The following is a 25,897-nucleotide window of genomic DNA, read 5'->3' as shown; positions in this document are numbered from 1 at the left end:
TGATGTGCTTTATAGTGAAGCTTTGGACATGAAAGGAAGAATTAGTTCTAAAGGTAACTACAATGTAATAACAGCAAATTCGTCAAATACCTTTTAACATATCGGTACTACAATGCAAGACAATTTTGTTTCATTTATAGCTGAAAAATGAAATGAGTAGCTTTCAGGAGCATTTTTTAGGCATGTCAGACTGACTTTTGACACTTCAGCAAGTGGAAATGCAGCATTTCTGCTCTGCAAATCAACAAGTTTTATAAACAGAGCAGGCAGGACAGTGGCTGGCCGTGTTTTAAGGTAAATACAGTCTGTGCTTACTGACAGTCTCTTTCACTTTACTGACTCGCACACAAGCGCACTGTTAGAGACCTCTGTGGGCATTAACATTTGTTTTGGCTTGCCCTCCTAAGGGGCGTACAGTGCCTGAAAAACACACACACACACACACTTCACATTCACACACGGAAAACAAGCGCACAGGAAAAGGAAGCTAATTAACTGTCATATACCAAGGGAGATTGATAGAGGAGCTCGGTTACAGTACCCCCACATCTCGATAGATGCGAGGCAACTAAAAGCCAACTCACGCCTCGTATCACCTCCAGTCTAAAATTTAGATTAAACCACAATGGAAGCATTTAAATCCAGTGTATAAAAAACAGTACCTAGCTTTCTTAAAACATTGTTTCCTGTCCTGTAACCTGAGAATATTGAAGTTAGTAGCACCTTGAAACAAATCTGATTGCTCTGTTTTGGAGTCTGTTAAGGAGTTAATTAGAGTCTGCTTTATTGGTACATACTGTAAGTTCTAAACTAATTGGTTTAGATTTGGAGAAATTGGAAAATAAGGTATTAGAGTTGATGAAGATGTTAGTCATACAGGAAAGGAGATTTGCATTTGTACAGGATTCCCAGGTTTAGACTATGACTCAACACCTTATGCTAGCACTTACTTTTACTGTGATTAGAGACAAGAAATCTCTAATCACTGGAGCACTTATACTGTAGTTCTCAACTGGAACATGCTTCAGTGTAAAAGTTCATTCTTTACTCTGGGAACCCTAATTTGACAAAATAATTTTAACTCAATGTCTACTGTTTTGTTCAGTATTTTGTTTTTAAGGAATACATTTCCAACTTTTGAAGACATTTAGCTCTTGTACATGGATGAATGTATGAAGGTAATTAAATACACTAATTATTTGACCATAGTTATCCCTGATTATTATTTTATCATTGCAGTGTAATTTAGGTATAATCACATTACATCATGTTCTATCCTCTCAGTTTGTATCAAACGATTCATTGGCGCCATCAGAACTGCTAATGTAAGATAACTCATGGGTAGCTATTGCATGCACAGGTTCAATTTCCTGTCTTGGTACCATCAACAGCACTGATTAAATCAAAGTTACACTCTCCCCACAAACAACTTGGACTTCTTACTTTAGTAAACAAGGTACTTTACAATGCTAAGCTGCTAGAACTGGCAGCATTAGTGCCATTTAGTGATGTGACCACCGCTACTGATGAACTGAGTTACGTTATGACCAAGAGGGATGAAGATAGAGGAATACCAACCTTTGATGAACAGCCAATACAGTCATTGTACTACTCCTTGGAGACGGGTACTTAATAAATGTATTCAACAGGTCTGAAACAACGATAAAAACTGTCCTTGGTGACAGCTCTGTTCTTTTGGATGTTAATGCCGTTAACTGGTGGAAAGCCAACTGAAGCTGACCATATTTGTGCATCCCAGTTACCAGGTATCAGTGCCATCAGAGAGTGTGTTTTGTGAAGCCTACGACACTCCCCTGACAATGTAGATATGCTCATTTTCCTAAATACAAACCAGTAGACCAGTAGTGTTTTTCCGCACTGAGAACTCACTACTGATAGATATGTTCATTTTCTCAAATACAAACCAGTCGGATTTAAGTTTATTATTGAGAGGTTGAAAGTATTTTTTATTTTTCTTTAATACAGCACTTTATGTTTATTTAAAAATGGGTTTGGTTTGTTTTGGTCTGTCTTGTTAGTCTAGAAATGGCAGTAATTGCGCCCCATTTGACATTGTTGTGTTTGGCGGCCCCATTTGTTGAATAAAGACAGGCAGACATGAGCAGCTGTTTCGAATAAAGTCCCATTGTTTTATTATTTACACGCATCAGTTATCACTGCTAAAATTGTTTAAATACAACTTGTCTTATTAATTATTATTGATTAATATATTATTGATTATTACGTGTTCAACTATCGATTAAGGCAAATGCACAAATTGGCAACACTACCACCTACTAGCTTTTTTCCCTGAGTTTTCCACTGCAAGTTACAGACTCCATCAGCATATCATGGCAACTCCAAGTTGGTTTTCCAATTCGTCCAAGTTGTTCATTGAAATGGTTCAGTTTCCTTACTCGCTGATGATGCAGCTTAACACAAAAAGCTAGTTAGTGGACTTTGAGTTACATAAACACTTTAAGTTGTAGAGATGTACATCTAACTTACTGCAAGTCATTTTGGTAAACACTTACACAACTGATTTCACTAATTAGGCCACCTTAAACCAAAAGAGAAGATTTGCAGTGGTTTGCAGTGTTACATGATTAGAGCCTAGCCTACAGATATGAGAGTAGCCCTTTGAGAACAGCTCAAATTTAATCTAACTCCCAACATTTTTACACAGATATAAAAATAATAATAAGGCTCCACACTTGTTCAAATGAAAAACTGTATAATGAGCATCATAGGAAAGTTAGAGGAAATTAGCTGTGTCTTTATGAAAGGCAAGTGCTACTTTATCACAGCGGTCACAAAACAGAAAAGCGCTCCCTCAGGCTTTCTCTGTTCTTGCTGTATTTATGGAGCGAGTGTAGTGGGACTGCAGGGCGGTCGAGATGACGACAGCAGAGCTCTACCATAATTTTGGACCGCAAACAGCAGTGGTTTGAAAGGAAGGTGGTTATTCAGGGTGATTTTGAGAGGGGAAAACGACAGAGCTAATACACATGTAATGAGACTGCCCACCCAGAAAATAGAGGGTTCATAGAAGACCTCCTTGGTAAGGAGACATTTAATATAAGAACACTCTAGTTTTCCTGCAGGAAAAAACCCTCCAAAACAACAACAAAACAAAAGATCAGTTTGGAGATGTGAAAGTTAGGAATTGCACATGTTGATCTCCTGAACACACAAAACATCTGCACATCTGCTTGATTACACCAACAACTGGACAATTGAGTAAAAAAAAACTTGCAGATGATTAATCATGTTGCTGAGACCTTTAGGAGTGTGGTTGTGTAAACATTTTACAGATGAATTCAAGATTTCTTGCGAAACACATTATACGTGATAGAAAATAACTGCTGAAAACATGAACTGTGAACTTAGCATGAACTTAGCATCAGCTGGGTGTGTTTGTCTGTTGTTCTTGCACACGCAGTTCTTTCATTGTAAGCTTAGCATTAGCATATGCTCCAGTCACAACAGTAGATGTAAACTCAATTCAGGTTTGTTAAAATGTATTTTTTATTTTTGGGTATCAGTTCTATTGGTTCAGTCACTTGCGTCAAAGAATCGACTATTGGGCGCGCAGGTGGTCGAGTGGTTAGAGCGCATGCCATATACGCAGCCGACCCCGGTTCGAATCCAGATCAGAGGTCCTTTGCTGCATGTCACCCCCCCTCTCTCTCCCATGTTTCCTGTCGGTCTACTGATGAATAAAGGCGTCTATGCCAACAAAATCTTTAAAAAAAAAAAAAAGAATCGACTATTTGTAGCAAATGACTGTGGCGCAGGAAGTAGAGTGGTCCGCCAATGGCAAGATACTTAACCCAAAATTGCTCCCAAAGGATGCGCCGACGGTGTATGAATGTGTGTGAATGGGTGAATGTGACATGTAGTGTAAAAGTGCTTTGAGTGGACTAGAAAAGCCCAATATAAGTACAGTCCATTTACCATTTACCATTATTGGACACTACTAGTCAGTTGGTAGCCAAGGAGCTAACAAAGGAGCAAGTGATTGTGAAGAATGAGGCAGTCAAGTCAGCTAATGCAACTGTGAACAGGGAAGGAAAAGGAGAGAAAAAACAGTGCATACAGCTACAGTAAGTATAATAAGTCAAACTAGGACATCGGTCTGTAAACTATTAGGGATGTTTATAACAGAGAGTTTGGGTAATATGCTGGGTGTTTGATTAAAACCTGTCTGATCATCTCACTCCTCATGTTTCTTGGCCCATTTCTTGACCAGTGAAGTCACCACATACCCAGATCTCTGCAATTAACTTGAAGATAGAGATGAAAGCTATGAAAATAAGACTCACGTTAAAAAATAAGGTCCAGAACAGCTGCCAGATGGACTTGAAGGTTAGACAGTTTTGTCAAATATACTTAGATATAGAGGACTGTCATCTACTTCTTGATGTGACTGCAGTTACTTGTTTATTTTGAGATGAGATATTGATAGAGGGGTCTTTTAAGGTCCAGGAACGTTCGAGCAGATGACCTGAGTCTCTATAGTACAGATTCTAAGAAATATGGATCTGAAATAGTTACAATGGAAATCGAATTGTAATTACAGCAGACAGTTCAATTCCAGGCACTTCTTTAAAGACCACAATGGTTTCAATATTTATATACAATAATATGTTTTAAACTACTAGGATGAATAATGACATTAAGATATTATATATATGAATATATTTTGGACACACTGCACACCCACATACTTGAACATAAAAACAAGCCATTCTTAACTATAGTTTGACTAACAATTTGACACATTTATTACTGACAGCTATGAGGCTTTTAAAAGAACAAGATTCATAAAACAAATCTGCTGTTTGGACTGTCATCTTACACTAAATACATGAATAGTGTGTTATTATAAGTAAGCCACAGCTGTCAACTCCAGTGAAAATTATCGCCCATTGAGCAGCTGATATGCAGGTTTGGGGATCAACATGCTTTGAAAGTATTTTGTTTAGTTGTGTCATTATCAATCAATATCCAAACATGCGTAACCGTCTTTGGATTTTCCAACTTAAACAATAACTTTTTTTTTTCCTAGCATGACTAAGATTTTCCAATACGTAGGATTCAGTGTCACTGTATCAGCACTTACCTACATCACTGCTTTTGGCTCCTCCAGATTGCACCCAGTCGTTTCCGTCCTCACCACCAATCCTAGCAACAAGAGTTACATTTTATGATTCATTCGACTGGGCTGAAGGCTGAATGCACTGAATGTCAAGTTATTGTAAATATTGGTTTCACAAAGTATCAACTGTATAGCCAATTCGCCATTCAATATTTGTGTTTTGGTCTGGGTTAACTGCATGGGAAAGGCTATGCTGTTGAAGTGGTTTGGATTAGGTTACAAAACATTGGTCTTTAAGTTTCCTGGGTATTTATTGTAACCAGGTTAGCTCCGTTGAGATGACGGCTTTTTTCAACACTGTGCAGGCCGTGAAAGCAGCTTTCATAAAGCTGCAGAACAACTTTAAACAAGTGATAATTCAAAAAAACAGTTCCTACATCTTAAGTAGTAGCTGCAGCTGTAGCCCTGCACATAGTTTTGGTTTTATTTGTCAGTGTTTTGAGATATGTGTCTGAGATTTTGCACCTGTGCTTTCCCTGCTATGACAAAATGAATCCATTTCATTTGGACATATTAAAGAAACATGACTTAGCAAGATTTATTCGGAGAGCGTAATGGCATGTGAAGTACGAAATGGGAAGAAAAGCCTTCCAAAGGGGTGATAGGAAAAGGTTTTGGGAATACCTCACTGTAAAGACTTACCACTGGAACTACTTTCATATGAGAAAATAGTGCCAATAAAAACTGCTGACAGAGCTTATTCAGTGTAATGGAGGACACTGTTTCCGCAAAGGCACGTTGCTGCTAAATGTATCTGCTTATTATCCACGTACAACATATCCAATGAAATGCCTGAGACAGATGCACTGGCACAACATTTGGTGCAGACTATCATGATTCCCAGATGTTAAATCCTACTGGGTTTGGTGATTTCCTGTCTTTTTCCTCTGGTGGCACCATGAGATTGTTGCTGAGATGTATCACATAACTATTGAATGGATTCTGATCAAATTTGGTACAAGCATTCATATTCCCCACAGAAGTTGTAATAACCATAAATGCTCCATTCGCTTTTATACTTTCACATTCACCCATTCACACACATTCATACACTGATGGTGCAGCCATAGGGAGCAATTTGGGGTTAAGTAACTGATTTTCTGATCAGCTGATCGCCGCTCTACCTATCCTGCCCCAACATTATGATATAATGATTACTTAATTTCTCACGTAGCACCTTCATCGTGTCAAAATTTTTATACTTCTGCTGGATTTGTTTGTGTTTAGTGCTAACTAGCAATTTTAGCATGCTAAAACTAAACTTAGCTAGTGAGCATGGGATGCTCAACGTACGTACGAAAATGTACTTTTCAAACGATGTTACCGTCACTGCTCACATACTTCCATGCATCCTTTACGTTGGCATGGATGTTAACCAATACATCCACCAGGGGGCAGCACAGAGTCAAAAGTTTATAACAACAACAAACTCAAAAACAAACATGGCGACTGTGGAGGAGATATTGATAATGTTCCTCTTCCATAAAAGACAAAAATGATATGTTTAAAGTTTTCTAACCAACTTGCACAAACTTTCCTCAAAAAGTTCCACCATTGTTATTTCTTCTTCGTGTCTCACTAGAGCTACGTATTGGGTGGTGACAGTAACACTGCCCCCACAGTTTCCGGTGGTACTGCTCCGTTTGGCCTGTATCCGTAAGCTTTATGGAAATGTGCAGAAATACGGAAGAAATGAACGCGGAGCAAGGAGAGAAGGCTCCGTCCGTATCCGTATTTAACGTTGAGCACAAATGGGCCTTAAACCTGTTAAATATCAGCATGTTAACATTGTTATTGTAAGAATGCTGACATTAGCATTTGCTCAGTGTTTTAGTACTGCTTCACATAGCTGTTAGCATGGCTGTGGAATGTGGTGCAAATCTTAGATTTAGCATAAATTCTAGGAAAGATGGAAGTAGACACAAAGGTCGACAGACAAATACAGATAGAACTGGACTGTAAGTAAGATGCTGAGCTTTCATTGTTTGGAGGTGGAGGCAGAAATCTCAGTGAGAGGTATCAGAAAACCAGGAAAAATAAAGCAAAGCAAAATGTAATTTGTAACTCGGGTGTTATCAAGATGTTCTATTTCTTGTATGCACAAAGCTGCATAAGCCCTGTTACAACACAGTTCATAAGACTGCGTCTGTGTGTGTATGTGTGATTGCCCCTTCCATGACCTCAGGGTTGCCAGACCAGCTGTCTCTCTTTCTTTTATACCCCTCCCCCCTTCTCTCTCTCTCTCTCTCTCTCTCATCTCTCTTTCCTTACTAAACATTTACTCTGAGATTAGAGACTTTTACTGGTCTTATCTGCCAAACAGCCCTTTGTATACAGGTGTCAGCATTTAATGTCTGTCGTTTCTCAAGTGGGACCCATGGGCCTGTGGATTTTAACATAACCTCTCCTGTAGGAAGGGCGCCTTCCTGTAGTAATTCTAGTAAATGACAGTGCTGCTCTTAAACACAGAGCAAATCAACAATAACACAAGAGGGTTTTAAGATGTTGGCCTGCTTTGGCTCACTTCATTTTACTGGAGTGTGTGGCATCTATTTGGAAACGCTGCCTTTGGTTATACTTGTGTTCAATAGATCCAGTATAGCACCAGTCAAAAGTCCAGTCTTTCTGAACTATATCATGATGTATTTTCATATGTAAATGTAGCACAGAGCATGCCTACAGGTGTGAGTCCATGACATAATCCATGCTTTGTTTGTGAATGCATGGGTATGATGTGTGTATTTACATGCATATTTGTGTGTGCGCAGTGTGTGTAAAAATACATTTTGTCTGGTTGTCCTAGTGCGTGCATGAATGTGTGTGTGTTTTGTGTTTGTGTGTGTGTGTGAGTGATATGTGATAGGGTTTGACATCTGGCTCGCCATTGGGAGTTCTGTTTTGTTCTTCTGTGTTGTTTAACTCTCCCCCTGTTGAAATAAAGCTGGAATTGGCTACAAGTCTGCAATATATTAGACAGTGTGCGTGTGTGTGCATGTGTGTATGCGGGTAAATATTGTACCAGTCTCTGCAGTTGTTAAACCACCTGCTGTTTTCTATTCACTCTCTCTCTCTATGTTTTCTCCCTTTCTATCTCCAAAAGAAACTTCTCATTATCCTTTCCCTTAATTTTTTTTCTGGTCACTATCTCTTCCAAAATAAACCACATGACTGATTTGATGACTCATATTTGCATTTTCAGCAACCTCTTTTGGTTAAGATTTGGCAAAGTTTCGGCAACTGGTGCACTTGATTTTAACAAAGATGCAAAGAACATGGTCACGATTAAAACAGACTAACAGTCTACAGCCACGCTAGCAGCTCTGAAACATGCGTGCAATGAAAATGTTAACATGCAGATGTTTGAAAGGTTCAAAACTCCAGCAACACATGTATCAGAAAGAACGACTTCTTTTGAGACCAGCTCATTATGGCTGATGGTTTTCATAACAGCCATGCACCATGGGAGGAGGTGAAGATGTTGTCCTACTCTCCTACTCTACAGTTCTAAGAGGCACTCACCATGGTCCTCAAGCACAAACACAGCTGTTAGTAACATCTAAATCTAATAAGAGTTACACACAAGTAAAACTACAGCTAATGAAATTAGTTACCGAATGCTTGGCCATGAATCAAAGTAGGCTATTTATGGATAGAGGGTAGATTTGGTACAAGTCATCCTTTGGGGAACATGAGTTCTCATGGTAATAACTTTTATATCTCCCTTATGGCAGAGAGAGTACAGGGGGGTGCTCAGCTGTAATTGCCTGTGTACAAAGATGTCACCAGGACAAGGGGGAGGACATTTTTATCTTAGTTTGATAACCTTAAAAGTAAAGTTAGACCTTGCTGTTGGCTTCCCTACTCACTTTAAAAAAAGAATGAAGAAGGAGAGCGCTGGTAGTGAGAAAGTCAGTGAATCAGATCAATAAAACGTCATTTTATGATTGTTTCACAGTGGTTACGTTCTAGGGCACAAACACGCCCACGCCACCAACATACCTCCACTCAACCCTTGGGGTGGGGGTTGCGCCACAAAACTTTGGTTTTGGTCTGAATATGGCCAGCCTGACATAGGCATGCAGCACTCTCTCATGTGCACCCCAAATGTCAGGCTGGTAAAAACGGATATGTTTTGATGGGCATTCGGCCCAAAACCATATTTTTTTGCGAGAGGTTAGTCGCTAGGAAAGCATGTGGACGCGTAACCAGTGCTGTCATTTTACTGGGGAGGAATCAAATTTCAACTTCTTTCTCCAATGACCACTACTAAACACAAATCACAGTTTATTGTGTTGTAGATTGAGAAAACTGTATGATTTAACACAAGCTTACAGCAGACCTCATGGACATGACCTGTGAACCATTCCTTTGTCCTTCCTGGACATGTAGATCCTTCACTGACACTTCCAAAGATTACGAGAAGACAAGCTTGATTTATTTCATTATTCCTACACGCAGGAAAAAAAAATCCATTATCTCATGTCATCCTGCTATAAACCTTCCACCTTGCCAGCAACCTCTATTAATGTCATAACATTGCGGAGTCCTTTTTCTGTTTAAAACAGCTTTATTATCCTCACCTAGAAAGATCAGGTTGAACTAGTGCAACACAGTGAAGGTGTGTGTATGTGCATGCAAGTGTAGGGAGCAGATTTTTCCAATACGAAGAGGGCTCGTCCATCTTTAACATCCTGTCCCCACCTCTTAAAAATGGAAAAAGGATCCTTTGCGAGCGGTTGGGAGTTCAGGTTGAGAGAAAACAAGTCCCTATAAGGGGGGGAAAGGCAAAAGGAGCAGTGGAATGTCGAAATAAACTCTCCTTCTGGCAAGGCTTGATGGATAATAGATCAACATCCCTTTTTTTTCTCATGCTGGGAGACGTGTGCACGGTATCACTGCTTAACTTATGCTATATGGATTTTGCATTTAGCTGTAATGGCTTAATTAAGAGGGAATGAAGAAGTTGATATGTCCAGATAACACAATGGGTAGACCTGCAGCAAAGCACAAGTACATTTTTATGAGGTTCAAAACTAGACCAAACCAAGACCCATGTGTTGTCAACTGATCTTGATGGCATTATGCCAAACACAAGTCACCCCCCAACATGTCCTACATCACTCTGTCATTAATATCTCAGATAAATAAACTCACTTTTATTCTTTTGACAGAACTCCTTCTCCAGTGTGTTTCACATGGAATACGAGGAGTTGGATGAAGTCCTAGACGCCCCCAAAAGGTAAGCCGATCACCCTCAACTGAAACCCGTTATTAAATTAAAAGTCTTGCAGATTGGCCTTGAGGCGTACTCCAGCTGTTCCACCGGTTATTAGCGCTAATGTTTCCTTTAATTTGCAAACGGCCCTTTTCGTCTGCCGCAGAAGCCCTTAGATGACGTTTGTGTAACCAACACTTGCAAAAGGATTCATTACCATCTCATACCTTCAAAAGGAATGACAGAAAAGCAGAAAAAGAGAGGTGTAAGGCAATGTTTTGGCAGTAAAGGAACTCCTCTTGTTGTGCCCATTCATTCATTTCCAATTGAAAGAGAAAGACAAGAGTTTCAAGAGGTTTCAGTCCAATACTCATAAGTTTGCTGTGCTGATTTGCGGACCCTCAGGATCTTTTTTGAGATAATCTGCCTCCTTCACCTGCCAATTTCCCAGACATTCAATCGTTGGCTTTGGGCTCAAAGCTCTTGTTCTCATTAGCTGAGCTCGTTTGGCTTGATGCACTGTCTTTAGGGTCGATTTGACAGCTCTTCAATCACAACCTGTTTATCATGACAAAATGGGCCCTTTTACTGTTTCGGAGGCAGTTCCAGACCTTTCCAAGACAGTCTAAAAATTGTCCGTCACGCACAGAGTTTTTACATACGTTCTTATTGCATGTGACAGCTCTATTAGTTGCATATGTGGAGTAGCAGTTCTTCCACAGTGGATGGAGCTGTATTGTAAAATCCTTTTTAGCCAGAAAATATGTGTTCATGTTACCTGTGTGTGTTTTACTGTATAATACAGTTAGCAATGCCACTTAAAAGGGTCATGTGAGGAATTTTGGCACATTACATTTTTACATTCCAATGAAAACATGACTTTCTGCTATTAAGAGAAACTCACTAAAACCTTTCTTCCTCTGGAAAAGCAGTATCTTATTTCCTGTTTTGCGCCATTAAATAATTATCCTCCCTGAGGTTTATTATCCACTAATCTAGGAATTGTGAATATTCTTAAGTGACTGGCATATTTCAGATGAGGTGCTCATTAGATCATCAACAGCGTCTTAAACCCCATCTTCAGAGACCGTTTCCACATTAGAGGTAATGAATCTTACTTTGGTTGCAGGAGTGGATACTATTTGTAAAGAGAAATGAAATACATTGACCACAATCAGTTTGCAGTTATGTTCAATATAAACATTTACCCGTTAGTCCAAAATGCAATCCTGGATTTGCTATTTAACTTCAGTTATTTGACAAAAAAATCATGTATTCTTCTGGAACGTTCACTATACAGTATCAAGCAACCAAACATTATTTGTATGGCACACAAAAAAAAGACTCAACAAAAACAGGAACTGAGGAAAGGCTGTCATAACTCTCACAAATCTGCAGTGAGGAAACACAATAATAATAATAAACTATAATAAAGAAGTAATAAAATGAAACATCTAAGAGGAGATGTGATGAAGTAAAAGCAGACATAAAAGGTGGAAAACTATCAGTAAATAAAATAGAATAAAAGGAGGACCATAGTAATAGAAAGATGCCTCTCTGTGGATTTTTGTTCAAACTTTTGGTATAATTAAAAGGCTAAAGCTTCCAGAAGACCTGAGGGTTCTAAAGGGTTCATAGGATAAAAGCAAATCATCAAGAGCTTTATAAACCAATAAAATGATCTTAAAATCAATTCTGAAGCAAACAGGTAGCAGACTTTAAAATTGGTGTAATGTATGCTCTGTTTCTGGTCTTAATCAGCACACTTTCAGCTGAGTTTTGAATAAATTGTGGTGTAACTATATTGTATAGCTATATTCAGTAGGGTCCAAAAGTCTGAGACCAGTCTTGAACCCTACTTGATCTCACAGTCTTCATTAGCAGTTTACTCAGTAAAGAACAAACTCCTGCCATTCATAAAGACTGTGTATGCGGTTGAAAACTTCAGGAAAAGTGGACCTTGTGTTAAACTACTATGACCTTTTACTGCAAATTAGCAGTATATAAATGTTTTTTTTAGGAAACAGGATCTGCTGTGTACTTCTTTAACTATATTTGCAGTAAGGAGAAAATATCCCACTCATTACATTACAAAAAATAGCACAATTACCTCTCCTTTTATGCTGTTTCTCCCCTTGAAATAATAATTGTGCTGATTATGAGCAATTATCAGAAACAGGAAAAGGAAAGCACAAAACAGAAAGACAGAAATGAGTCAACAGAAAGAGGGCAGAAGTGCAGCCAGAGCAGCCCATCAGAGAACCAAATGATTTAAGCATTAACAGGATGAGTAGAGGGTCAGGATAAGGAGAAAAGGGATTGGAGGAGGCTCCAGCTGCAGAGCTTCCTGACATCAACTCATGCTCCAAGCCAGGAGGAGTGAATAAGCTGTAATCTGATTTAAGATCCTGTGAGATAGAAATCCCTCCCTCCACATCTCCTGCCCCACTCGTCTCCAGGGTGGCCTGGCCTCCCCAGTTGCTACGCAGCATCTAAAATTCAATCTTAATCTCGGCCCAAGCAACAGAATTGGATTGTGTGTATGTGTGTGTGTGTGTACAGTTGTGTATACTGTATGTATGTTTGTATTGTCTTTCCCAATATATGAGACCTATATAGTGGTCTTTTATTAGATTTTGACCAGTCAGTATGGTCCACCTGAAATAGCAGATACTATATTCTTCAGTTTGATGGATTACTTATTTGTAGTAGACTTGATAAATAATACTCTACCTGTGCTAGAATGTCTCAACCTGATAGTAATGGATCTGATCCGATTTCACTTAAGAATCTAAATCTGGAGGACACATTGAAAACTGGACCACTGCTTAATTACATTTGTTTATAGGTGGTATGTAGTTATATTCTATGGGTAAGCAGGGATAATTACAAGACAAACTTTTTTCAGCAGTAATCTTTTGGAAATGTTTCGTAATTTTGAAAATGACTTTGCTACCCTGAAGTTGCAGGGAGATGGGGACACACTAGTACCATGCAATGGTATGGTAATTATTTTGTGTATTTATCCATGTCTGAAAATAGTCCCCAACAAATGCACAATTTATTTTGTTTGAGTAACATTTAATAAAAACCACAGTGCCCAGATGTTTGTGACTAGTTTTTAAAGATTAACATCTACAGTAGAAACCAATGGGCTTGGGACCCAAGAGCCACAGATGGGATGGGGAAGTCAGAAAGTACTGAAAGCCACACTGCACATTGTTTGTTTTAGGCTTTTATAGGATTTGTTGACACTGAGTAAAATAAAGAAACACCTACCGTATCTTAATTAAAATAGGATTGTCCTTTAGGCCTTCAAAAACAGGAAAATACATAGTGTATATTTTTTAGAAAACAGCAGGCTCACTTCATTATCTTCACCAGGCATGCGTTCTTTCGGGTGTGTGTCCATGTGTACTGGACCCACCAGCCTAATATTTTTGTGGTTTGTGGTGGTTGCATTGATACACAATTTTTGAAAAACCTATTTTAAAATGCCATTGACTGCTCTGTTTTAGTCTACCATTGACTGCTGAGTCCTCACTACTCCTAACCGGTCGGTAGGGTCTGCAAGTGGGAAATCAGCTAGGCTGAAATGAAGGCTTACATAGTCTGTTGCAGGACATTTTAGCCTTTGTTGTGGCTCGAAAACTGACACATATAGAAAAGTTTGGTCCCATCTTGAGCCAGAGCATCTGCAGATTAATTCCATACCCGATATGTTACGATCCTCCAAAGCTAAGCACGATGAGTAAATCCCCATTTTATTAACTTCACCTTTATCTTGATTGTACACACCTGGTGGAGATCTGCACTCTTCTAGTTGCAGTATGTCTTTGTATTGTACATTCTACTGAGAGAAGAGTCACAAACCACATTTTATTGACTCTATCTTCACACTAATTCTGGCTCCTGACAGAGATATAGCTAGGAGACATAAAGTCAATAAAATCTGATAAAAAGCGCAGGTTGAAACCATCGTTTTACTGGTGAAACAGAAATTGTAAGCTTCCTGTTTTAGGAGAGGAGATTTAATACAAGGAGTGAACAGTTTGACTTCATTTAAACCGAGTATGTGGATTCTCTAAATGATGGTATTGTTTCAGTGTGCTAGAACAGATCTCACTATGTAAGTGGACAAACAAGAGGGAAAAAAGTGAGTACTGAAAATACCAACACTGTCAGGGATGACACAAACCAGATGTCTTATCTTGTCTTGTTCTCCATAGTGTCTCATTGTTTTAATAGACTGATCTCATGGCTGTTCTTCCCCTGGTTAGATCTAATAACTGTCTTTAAATACCACTGTGTGTATGTGCTGAGAGGGTTGTGATACGGCAGAACTGGGCAGCTGCAACTGGGCCAACGAGGGAGGGGAGGGCCCTACAGGATGTTGGCTTTGACCGGCTGGAACCGCAGGAGGTTTTTTATAGTGACATTAACCCCAGGCTACAGCTTCCCAACGACATGGTGTCTGTTTCATCGAAACAGGAAGTTCAGTCAAGCTGAACGGCAGAGTGTTTCCAGTTGACAAAGTGGGACAATTAACTTTTTCGGGATCTAGAGTTTGATTTTGGTCCTGAATTGAAAGCCAACGTACTGCCGTCATGGTTCTTGGTGATGCCGGTAGCTATACTGTGGCCTCATTTGCGTCAATCACAGAGAGAGGGGGAGGAAACATGGATTTTAGAGTGTTTGGGTGATTAAAGTTGAGCACAAATGCACATACTGTGCCGTATGTCCATCTGAAGTGTGTGTGTGTGCTGAATTGAGGCCAGTCTGGACAGCACATATTGTTATAATTAGCCTGAAATCATCCAGCATGAAACTTTACTCATGGATAGGAAAACACAAACACACACATTTATCTTTCTCTCCCTTTTCTTCTCCCAAACACACACACACTGAAGCACACACTTTGTATTTGTCGTTCTCTCTGTCATCCACTAACACACCCTCTTATATTCACTCCATCTCTCCCTGAGACACACACATACCGTCGCACCGCAGCATGACAGCCAAAATCCATTGGCTTTTGCCTCAACTTCATGTTATGTTTACATATCCATTTTCCATCATTTATCATGCAGTATTATAGCTGACTCTGTGGTTGGACTTGGAGCAACTAAAGATAACAAACAGGCTTATTAAGCGCTGACAGACGTGACTGACGGCTTAGCTCTCAGGCCTGAGCCAGAGTGCAGGATGGACTCAGGTGCAGCTTCCAGAATGCAGTTCTCTCATTAACCAGCAGATGTTTTATTATTTGGTGCTGTTAGCCTAGAGCTTTAGGAAGCAGGTTTATAGTTATAATGATTGCTGGTGTAAAGGAACAGCTGGGCATAATAAAGGGACAGTCAAAAACGATCACCGTAAAGTCTTCACTGAAAGTTAATTAAAGTTACAAGCCACAATGAATCATATACAAACCTTTTTTTATCCACTCTGTACTCACTTATTCAATAAAACTTAACAGACTACAGCTACACCAGCTGCTCTGTGAAGTAGTGTTGTGTGTGTAGACTGGTAACATCTGCTAATCAGAACTAAATACAAAGTACAGCTGAGGATAGTACTTGAATTGAAATAATGATTGCATAAGATGAAAAGTTAGGGGATCACCATCAGATGAGAAAGGATAAGAGAGAGAAGCACATTGAAAAAACAATCAACATTGAATTTAGTAGCGGGTCCAGGGCATGAATCTGTCATCCAGACATCTACAACCCCAGGTTACCTGAAACCAAATCACCAAAATAATTACAATCTATCTTATGAAGACATTAATGTCTGTGCCAGTTTTATGGTAATACGTTCAATAGTCAAGAGATTTCAAATTGACTGAATGGCCGTTATCATCATCCCTACAGCTATATCACTAGCATGGCTATAAAGTTATTCTAAGAAATACTCAACTCATGACCACTTTAATATTGACTCTTTTGAACACCTGATGTGGTCTCCTCTCAATATATTGTATATTTGTTTCTGTTCCAAATAAGTACAACTAAGAAGTCAGTATAAGCAGTGATAGAGTGTAGCGAAGAGTGAAGTATTTTGTAGTCTAGATAGATGTATAATCAGTTGACAAAAAGGGTTTAATTTACAGAAACTCACCACTAAGTGAAACTTAAAACTCCACTAATCATTATTTTTGATACCAATTTTATGAAATCCAGATTAACAAAAAGAAAATTACCTTATCGTACAAATCTTTATTTTTATGTTCCTTGGCATTTAACAGTCTCATAACATAAAGATCTATAAACCTACAAACATTTAATCAATAATGTCAGTTAATGAGTTAAAGTCTGGACGTTGCACCTAGCATGTGCTGTCACTGTAATGACATTCACACACACACACCATCCATCAAAACTTGCAAGCTTGCACATTGGTTAGTTTTAAAGTGAAAGTGTGTTGAGTGTCATAAGCATTTATTGTTTTATGACTTTGCTTTATGACAGCTGTTTTGTGTATATATTGTCTGGTAATGTTAGCTGAGTTAGCAGCTCAAAATGAAGCAAGTGGAGGGAGCAGCAGCGTCTACAGCAGCTTCATCAGTAACGGGAAGTTGAACCAAAACATGTAACCTGATATAAGACAAGACAAAGCTGTATTAAAATGTCAAAGATGAGATTGCTTATCATTTGACATAAAAGGGCTGGTGAACAGAGGTTAAAGTAGCAAAGCAGTCTCTGTGTGACCATAACACTGAACATAACAGGAGTCCACAGCTAACGTTAGCTAACATTAGCCGGAACTCACAAAATACTAGTATTGAAGCAGTGGCAGTCGGTGCCATAAAAGTAATGAAGTTTGGTAACTTACCATGCCCTAAATGCAGCTTTAAATTTAAGTTTCTTTTTAAAATCTCCTTATTACATTACACTCTGATAGCAACATATGTATTCTTTATGTATAATCTTTATATAAGTAAAAGATATATATCCAAGATATGTTTTTTAATTGCTGCCTCATCAAATTCACATATTATAAATGTCTTATTCATCAGTATACATACTTACTCCCCCAAATTCAGACATATTTGCGATCTTTGGAAATATTAGATATACATTCAGATTTAAATGTGTTGGGTTAGAATAATCCATAGAAACACTCCATAGAAACATGGGTCAATGTCATCAAAAATTTGAAGTGCATCTCTCCTCAACAATCAACCATAAGTGTTTTCAGTGCTATGGCTCAAACAATATGAATTTGTGTAGAAGTGGGTGTAGCAGGGTTTCAGAGGTTAATGTATGGTGTTTAAGCTTTATGTTGAATCGCATTGTTCATGGTGGATGATGAGGCTATTTGTGATGTTGTGTTTCTCCTCAGGGACTGTGATGTCAGTCAGATTAACTACATGTACGCTCAGTACGTTAAAAACACCATGCAGCCTCTCAACATCGCCGACGTCACCAAGGACCAACGCTTCCCCTGGACGGTTAGAATTCTTCTCTTCTCTTTTCCTTTCTTTTCTTTTTTTCTTTCCATTTCACAAAGTGAGTAATTATACCTCTTGTCCTCTGACAGAGTGAAAACCCAGATCATACCAGCAACCAGATAAAGAGTTTGCTCTGTACTCCCATCAGGAATGGCAAGAAGGACAGAGTCATAGGTAGGATCTGCTTTCTCTACTAAATGTGGGCTTAAACATCCTCTTTTTTTATCTGTTCATGACAGTAGTTAAAAAAAGTTTCCTTCAAGGTATTTGAAGACCAATTTCAGCCCCATATATTGGCAAATGTATGGTTAAACATTTGGGAAAGGTGACACATAAGATAAGTAATTAAATTGCCTTTGTGGTTCTCCATTCATTTTCCAATGCAGTGATGAACATCGGCATCAGGGGCTACTGGCTTTCAAAATGTTACATCTTACATTAAGCCAGCATAGCATTACCACTTGTATTATCTGTCCATGAATAGTCCTGCCACTCCATCCATCACAGTGATTATCATCAGCATAATTAGCTGATAGCGGCTCAGTTAGTTGGATATGAAGATGACTAATGACCGTGGATGTCCCTTAGTGATCAAATAAAACAGGTCCTCCAGACTCTCCTCCAACCTTGAAGAGACCCAGTGACAAGAAGGATCAAAAAAGCTCAATTTATTACAATGAAATGTTCTTTGTTTTTCACTTCCAAAAGATTAATTCTCACGACTCACTAATATCTGCTTCATGAATACATTAGCATTGGAGATATTATGCAAAATTTGTTCCATCTCCTTATAAGGCATTGGTTTAACAAAAACTTATAAACAATAATTGTATCTCATTTTATTATACTGTTGCTAAGCACTCAGGGTATAAATAAGCTTCTGGGCCCCCATTAGCCCTCCATTCTTCCATCACTACGTTTTGTTTTTCTACATGTTGCCACCATTAACTGTCGATCAGAGGAATAGCATGAAACTGGCGTCATTACTGCATTCAGTAGAATCCAAAAGACTCAGACCTTTCCAATTTTCTGGGACCCAGGTATCAAATTTGGATAATACAAATAGTCATTTTTGGGTATTTGTCATGCTCCTTCACTTTTTACAGCCTTTTCTAATGACTGTCATGTGATCCTGCAATTCTAGTTGTGGCCACTAAACGAAAATAACTTCATAGCTCGCACTATTGCTGGGGACGTGGTGTGCTGCCTTCAAATAAGGTTGTGTTTACCATATTGTTGATGTTATAATGTGAACAGTAAAATTATTAGTTAACTCTGAGATTCCAGACAGAAATGCTACATGTCCTGTCATCAGATAGACATCTTAGATTTTGGCCTTGCTTGAATTGAGGGTTTACGTGTGTGGATATCGAGACTCATGAAACAAACAAAAAATTAGACCATTAGTATCGCTGTATGTTTTTGTGTGTGCATGTAGGTGTTTGTCAGTTGGTGAACAAGATGGATGAGCCGTCAGGCAGCGTGAAAGCCTTCAACAGAAACGATGAGCAGTTCCTGGAGGCATTTGCCATCTTCTGCGGACTCGGTATCCAGAACACACAGATGTACGAAACAGTGGAGAGAGCCATGGCTAAGCAGGAGGTCACTCTGGAGGTCAGCCTCCAGACAATACACACACACACACACACACACACACACACATCAAAAAATAGACTGTTTTCATTTTTGCCTGTGTGTGTGTGGATGTTGAAGCTCCTGAAAGTGTCTAATTTGGATATTTACTCAGTGAGCACTAAATTGGATGTGATTACTGAGAAGCTCTCTAATCAGCCAACACATTGTCTAATCCAGTGGTTCTCAAAAGTCTTCACTTCAAGCACCCCTAAACTGACACACATTAGACCTCAAACCCTATTTTATAAGACTGTGTCCCAAAATCCCATTTGATAAGATGTTTAGATGTTTTGTTACAGAAAGTGTATGAAACTCATGACCAAAATAGTCACATATGCTGTCATTTTGCTACTTACAGTTGGATAATAAATGATTCCCCTTTTTGCTGGGGACCTCCTGGAACCTCCTTCAAGGACCCATGGGGGGAAAAAAATATATATTCAATTTGTGGCCAGCCCTTTAGTTACTACTCAATTACATTCTTCTCTTCTATTTTTTCTTTGTTTCTGTTTCACTAGTTATCCAAACAGTACATATAATCCCCTTCTGCTACTGCTTTGAAAGAGTACTCCAAAGAAACAAAGAAAGACTGAAACCAAAAGTGTTTGTCAGAACTCAGGGTGTGTACTATTGTACTTCTTTCTTCAGAATCAGTTTGAATTTCAGACCTTGACAGTGTTTTTTGCCAATTCTTATATCCTCAAAGGTCTGGTGTTATGGTAAAGGTTAGACTCAGGTTTAGGTTAAGGTTTGGGTAAGAGAATGCATTATGTCAGCGAGGGTCCTCACAAGTATAAAAATACATGAAAGTAGAGTGTGTGTGAGAGCATCACTGATAGAGCTATTTGTGGGTATGTGAGTGACAGTGATGAAGCGAAGCAGAGGGATTTTTCAAGCTGCTTCTTGACACTTTCCTGCTTTCAGCCTCCGTTACAGACAGTCAGCAAAGCACGCATTCATTATAACTGAGCCCACACACACAGTACACTAATACGCCCATGCAGTCTCATCATGTACTCGTTCTCTTTACTCCTCTCAGCCACACACATGCTCACACTCTCTTGCTGTTTTCACCGTGTGTTTGCTATGGCAGAGCTGTCATCTTCAGGGTGTCAGAGGTGACGTCTCCTCTCGGCTGCAGCTGACGCCCACCTCATCTACCACTTTACCCAGTCCGTCCAGGCCTCACTCCAACTGGTCTGGACTGTTCTATCTCTCTCCTGTTTACTCTGCCTCTGGGTCTCAGTTCAGCTGTACATGGCTGCTGAAGCCCTGTTCAGAACTGTGTCATCCACTGTGTGGAGACAGTTCCAGATGGCTCCATAGGAAAGCTCAGGGAAGTGGCTGTGTGCTGTGCTCTTTATGGCAGATGGACCAGATTCTGTCATGCCTAGGGCCGTATATCGTTAAAAATAAGATGATACCAGTACCGATACCAGTACCCTTACTACCAATAGGGTACTTAAATCAATACCCATTATACACAAACACAAATAACACTGTTTAAGCTTGACATTGAGTCATGATTTTAATAAATGTTTGAAAGATTGAAACGACACATTTAAAAAAAATATTAATCAGTTTGAGCACAGTCCTCAAGTTTGCTTTGTCAGCGGGTAAAGTAAAGGTGGAACTAATAACTTTAATGTGGCTTCCAGTCAAGTAATTATTGCAATACTTGAATACAGTTAATTATGCTAATTACTGGTTAGTCACATCTGGGGTTGACAAACAAGTAAAAAACCTGATACAGTATGATATTAAAAAGTATGTATACTTCATCTAATTTGAGGGTGTGTGTGTGTGTTTGTGTGTGTTGAAGGTCCTGTCATATCATGCTTCTGCCGCAGAAGAAGAATCGCGGGAACTCCAGGTAACAGCGGTAAATAACAATTTATTAATTTAACAATACACACAATCACACTGGCATGCACGTTATTATCATTGGTTATATTTAACACACAGCCAAAGACACACACACATACAAACTCAAGCAGATGTGACACGTGATATGGACTCAGCATTGCCATTAGTCAGCTGTTGTCAGTGAGTGCAAATGAGCTCTTGCATACAGTAAATGTTTAAATGTGTGTAAATGTGGCTTGAGGGGCATTTCTTACAGCAGCTGAAGGGTGCAAAACATGGCTTTATAGAACAATACATTTCATGAAACCCAGTAATATAAATCTTGATTTGTAATGTTTGTGTTTTATAAATACTTTCCAGATGCAGTTTAAGTATTTTTTGTATACACATCACATGTGTTTGTACCACCACTCAAAGTAGTTCAAACTATCAGATTTTTATCTCTTTTAAAGTGACGTAACCTTTTTGAGATTGGATACACTAAAATGCATTAGTGTAAATGGGGTTAGAAAGCTTTAGAAATGTTTTTTTTCATACATTACATTTTTTTTAATGTATATATTTTAAAGTTGAAAAAAATAAAAAATGAAACAAACAAGAAACAAATTTAAAAAAAAGTTTAGTAAACTTAACATTTCAGAGAACTATGGAAGGGTATTGTGTATTGTAAAATCAGTATCACGTGATAAGTTTCACACAAGGGTAACATCACATTATAACATGAAACTCATTTGAATGAGGAAACTGTGTGTGGAGAACGGATAGGAATAAGTTGTACTTCATGCTTGGGTTGAGAGATGGTGAGATTCTGCTGTTATTGAGCACAGTGGATGATCCTGTGATAAGTATGCTTACACTAAGAAGGATTTTAAAATATATACAGAGGGTCGGACTCTCTGGAATCCAACTCTCTAGACGTAGTGCCATTTTTCAATGATCTGATGCTGGAGGAACCACCATAGTCCACAAGCACTAACACACAGACCAAAGAGCGCACAGACTGTGGGCTTCTGACTCCTTTTAAGAAGCGCTTAAACAGTGTGTGCCTCATAGTAAGATGAAGTTGCTGCAGCATGTTTCAACCATAGATACAGCCTTAGTAGATGGATAATGTGTAAGTTTTGTTTCATTTTCTGGCATGGTAGAAGTACACCTCCATAGAGAGGATATAAGAACACAGACATTATTAAATGTTTTCTCGTCCAAATAAGTTTGACTAATTTATTTGTTTGTTTACAACCTGTATAAGCCTATGACCTGTCTGTTTATCTGGAATTACGTTAGCATGAGCTCAACATGCTCAACAGAACAACAGAATAGTGCCAGAATTACAAAAAAAACTGCAAAGTAGAATGATGTTTAAAATAAATATCAAAAGCCTAGCATGATTATATTGTGTATCAGAATACAAGCAGTATTTTTGATGGCAATCATTGCAAGCTCTCCAAATATGAACAAATCACTGCAGCCCTTCTTTCACACCAGTCACAGCCTTTAACATTACATGACCTGTGATAAAGGTCCTATTCTGTTCTCCTCTTCTTGCAATGAAGTGGCTGAACTAATAGCATAACCTGATTAAGCGGACTCCCATGGGTGTTAGAGAGAGGATGTGTCATTTGGTATCTAGGACACAGGCTGGATTTTTTCGGGTACGTTCTACCCGAGAGACCGCTACATACTGTATGTGTGACACATCGGGGGAAGAGAGACCATTCATAATTGTGTAGTTAAAGCTTCTACTGTAACTGGAGCAGCACTTTGATGTCAGTTTTGTGATGTAAAAAGTGAACAAGAAGTAAGATCTAAAACTAATTACCATCATTAGTCCAACAAAGTAATGCAGACAACACACTTTAATATTTATGTATGTCACTACATGAGCCTCTCTGCAGTTCCTAATGTTTGTTTCTGTGTGTTTCTGTGTGTGTCTAAAGGTAGCCACAATCCCATCAGCCCAGTCGTTGCGTCTGATGGACTTCAGCTTCAGTGACTTTGACTTGTCGGACACTGAAACCACATTGGCTACCGTCCGTATGTTTGTGGACCTCAACCTGGTCCAGAACTTCCAGATGAAGCACACGGTACGAACTGACCTGGGATTTTGATAAAGTGGTACTATATGCAGTTGCTATACTATGTCCATGTATTTGTTACTCTGTTGTATCCTTCTAGTGTCAGACTCTGCACATACATCATTCTGCACAGAGAAGCCAAACCATCCAACTGTAAGAAAAAGAAGCACATTTTTCAGTGGATGGGGACTAGAGACATAGCCATTGGCTGTTACTGCAGTAAAACTTTCGAACAGTTGAATTGATGATGGAAACCTTAAAGTAATAATGTAAAAGCACACAACCATAGAGAATAACCAGATTACAAGGAGAAGTGCAGTATCTACAGGGACAGACTGAACCTTTTAAAAGCCCAGAGCACATTGTTTTATAGCTACAAACAGCTGCTTAGATTGCTTGATATGCTTCAGGTCTACTATGAGTCCTTTTATTAACCCTCATCATGATGAGAAATGAAATAACTGGAGGAAAGGGTGGGCGGTAAAGGAAGGATGGGGTTTGGATAGAGGATTTCGGGAGATTAAGGAAGGAGTGTAGAGGAAAAGGGGTAATGAAGGATGGGTTTATGGTAACGATGCCTCCAGAAACAACTTCTTTTTCTTCTGCACGATAAGCTCCTGCAAATGTATGCTTTTAATGATGAGGTCCCTTATCTGTTCTGTCGACTCCTCATCTTTCTGGGTCCACATGTCTTCTTGGCTCACCAGTTCTCTCTCCAGCTCTAGATTCCTGTTCTGCCAAGCTGTAAGTGCAGCGGTGGCCCATCTGATGATGTCCTCTTTTATATTGAGCTCTTCTGTGAAGTACTCCACTGTTGCCCTCAGGTGTTGGTGGTGCCTTCACAGAGAGTATGCTCTTACCGCTGTTTGTAATAGAGCTTTTGTTTGTAACTCACTTCTTGGCTCAAGCTCTGCATTTTAAATGTGTATTGTTTCTCTCTCTTCTTTCTTCCATTGAGCTCCAGTCTCATAGTCTCCTCCTTCTGGGAGAGCTTCTTTCTGAAACTCTTTTCCTTCTCCAAAAGCTCATATTTAAAGCTCTCCTCCTTCAAAGAGAGCTCTTCCTTTAACCTCTGCTCTTTTTTCATGAACTTCACCTACCACCAAATCTTCTCCTTGGAGGTCAACTCCTGCTGGTGCCTCAAGTTTAGTTTTTCATTTTCCTCCCTCTCTTTAAGGAGGGCAGGTGTTTGTGCCAACAGCTTGTTCATGAGCTCTTTTACTTGAAGTTCAGACATTTCAAGCCTGTCCTTCAAGTCACTGATTACACTTTCTTTTTCTTCGACAATGTGAAGAATCTTCTTCTGCTCAGCGGTCATCCACTTGATGATTCACTCAGCATTTTAATTCTTTTTTTTTCCTTTTGCTGGTTTTCCTGGAGGCAGTCCATCTCCTTCTTTAACCTCTAGTCTAGATCATACGGGACTGATCCTCCATCTCCCTCCTGAAGTCCTGATGAAAAACAATGAGAATGTTAAGTCAGGTTGGCACTACTTAGTGTCTCATTTGCCTGCATTTCATGTCACAAACAGAGACCCTGTTACTTAAAATAAAGCTCTACTACATTCAGAACAGGAGTGCTACAGAGTTACAGATTAGTACAGTACATGGGTGCAGGACATTTCCAAACCTACATATCCCCAATACGTTTCAACAGAAGAGGTTTTAAGATAATGAATATCATTGCAGCACAGAAACCAAAGTCAGAACAATAAACATCACAACATACTGATAACACTTTAGTTTGTTGTGCTCATTACATCATGGAACAAGACAAGAGCAGCTTCCTGATTTATTAATTGCAGAAAACAATCAGCTTGCCATTAGAACATGATTGTATTTGTGTGAGTGAATGCACTTAACAACTTAATATTTGTGTATTTGCTTGCATCCTTAACTCAAAGACCACACACACACACACGCACACAGCATCACGATTCACCTAAAACACTTCCCCTCCAAAAATCCCTTCGCGCACTCTGCCTCCATTACCACCGCCCGACAGACCCAAGGCTCTCTCTCTCTCTCTCGCTCCCTCTCTCTCTCTCTAATCGGCGCCGGCACCGCCCGGTCGTTGGCAGGTTTGGCACGCCTCCTCCTCATCGCACTCTCCACGTGAAGGGATCCTTGTGTGTTGGTGGCTGACCTCCGGAGTGCCTGCGGAGAGAGGCCTCATAAAGAGAGGCTTTGATTGGAGGAGATTAGGGCCGTCCAGCAGCGTTGGCTGTCAGTTTTCTGACGTTCACGCCAGGAGCTGACCACCCCTGAGCATCACAGCTTGGGTTTTTAAACTGTGCAACATATTATTATCTAATTACAATTCTAACATATCACATGTCATGTAGTCATTCATTATAATCTACAAGGAAAGTATAATGATCCCTGTGGAGGAAAACGAGCCATAATTTTATTAACTGAATAATGGTTTCAGGTTCTTATGATCAACATGGAGCGCAGGGAAGACGAACAAAGCACAGAGAGAATTGATTTGTTTGC

At 39.3% G+C, this 25,897-nt stretch overlaps 1 protein-coding gene across 1 annotated transcript in view; it reads left to right on the top strand.

Annotated features, from left to right (window-relative positions):
- pde5ab (phosphodiesterase 5A, cGMP-specific, b) overlaps positions 1 to 25,897 on the top strand; it is a 57,142-nt gene that overhangs the window by 15,591 nt on the left and 15,654 nt on the right. The window contains exons 9-14 of the mRNA XM_053343924.1: positions 10,333 to 10,400; positions 17,718 to 17,826; positions 17,916 to 18,000; positions 19,265 to 19,440; positions 21,284 to 21,343; positions 23,265 to 23,411. Of these exons, the coding sequence (XP_053199899.1) occupies positions 10,333 to 10,400; positions 17,718 to 17,826; positions 17,916 to 18,000; positions 19,265 to 19,440; positions 21,284 to 21,343; positions 23,265 to 23,411 (645 nt within the window). The remainder of the gene's footprint in view (positions 1 to 10,332; positions 10,401 to 17,717; positions 17,827 to 17,915; positions 18,001 to 19,264; positions 19,441 to 21,283; positions 21,344 to 23,264; positions 23,412 to 25,897) is intronic.

The sequence above is a fragment of the Scomber japonicus genome, chromosome 22 (assembly GCF_027409825.1).
Source record: "Scomber japonicus isolate fScoJap1 chromosome 22, fScoJap1.pri, whole genome shotgun sequence".
In the NCBI taxonomy this organism is placed as follows: domain Eukaryota; kingdom Metazoa; phylum Chordata; class Actinopteri; order Scombriformes; family Scombridae; genus Scomber; species Scomber japonicus.
Note: the sequence above shows the minus strand (reverse complement) of the source record. Positions and strands in the feature narration are given on the sequence as shown.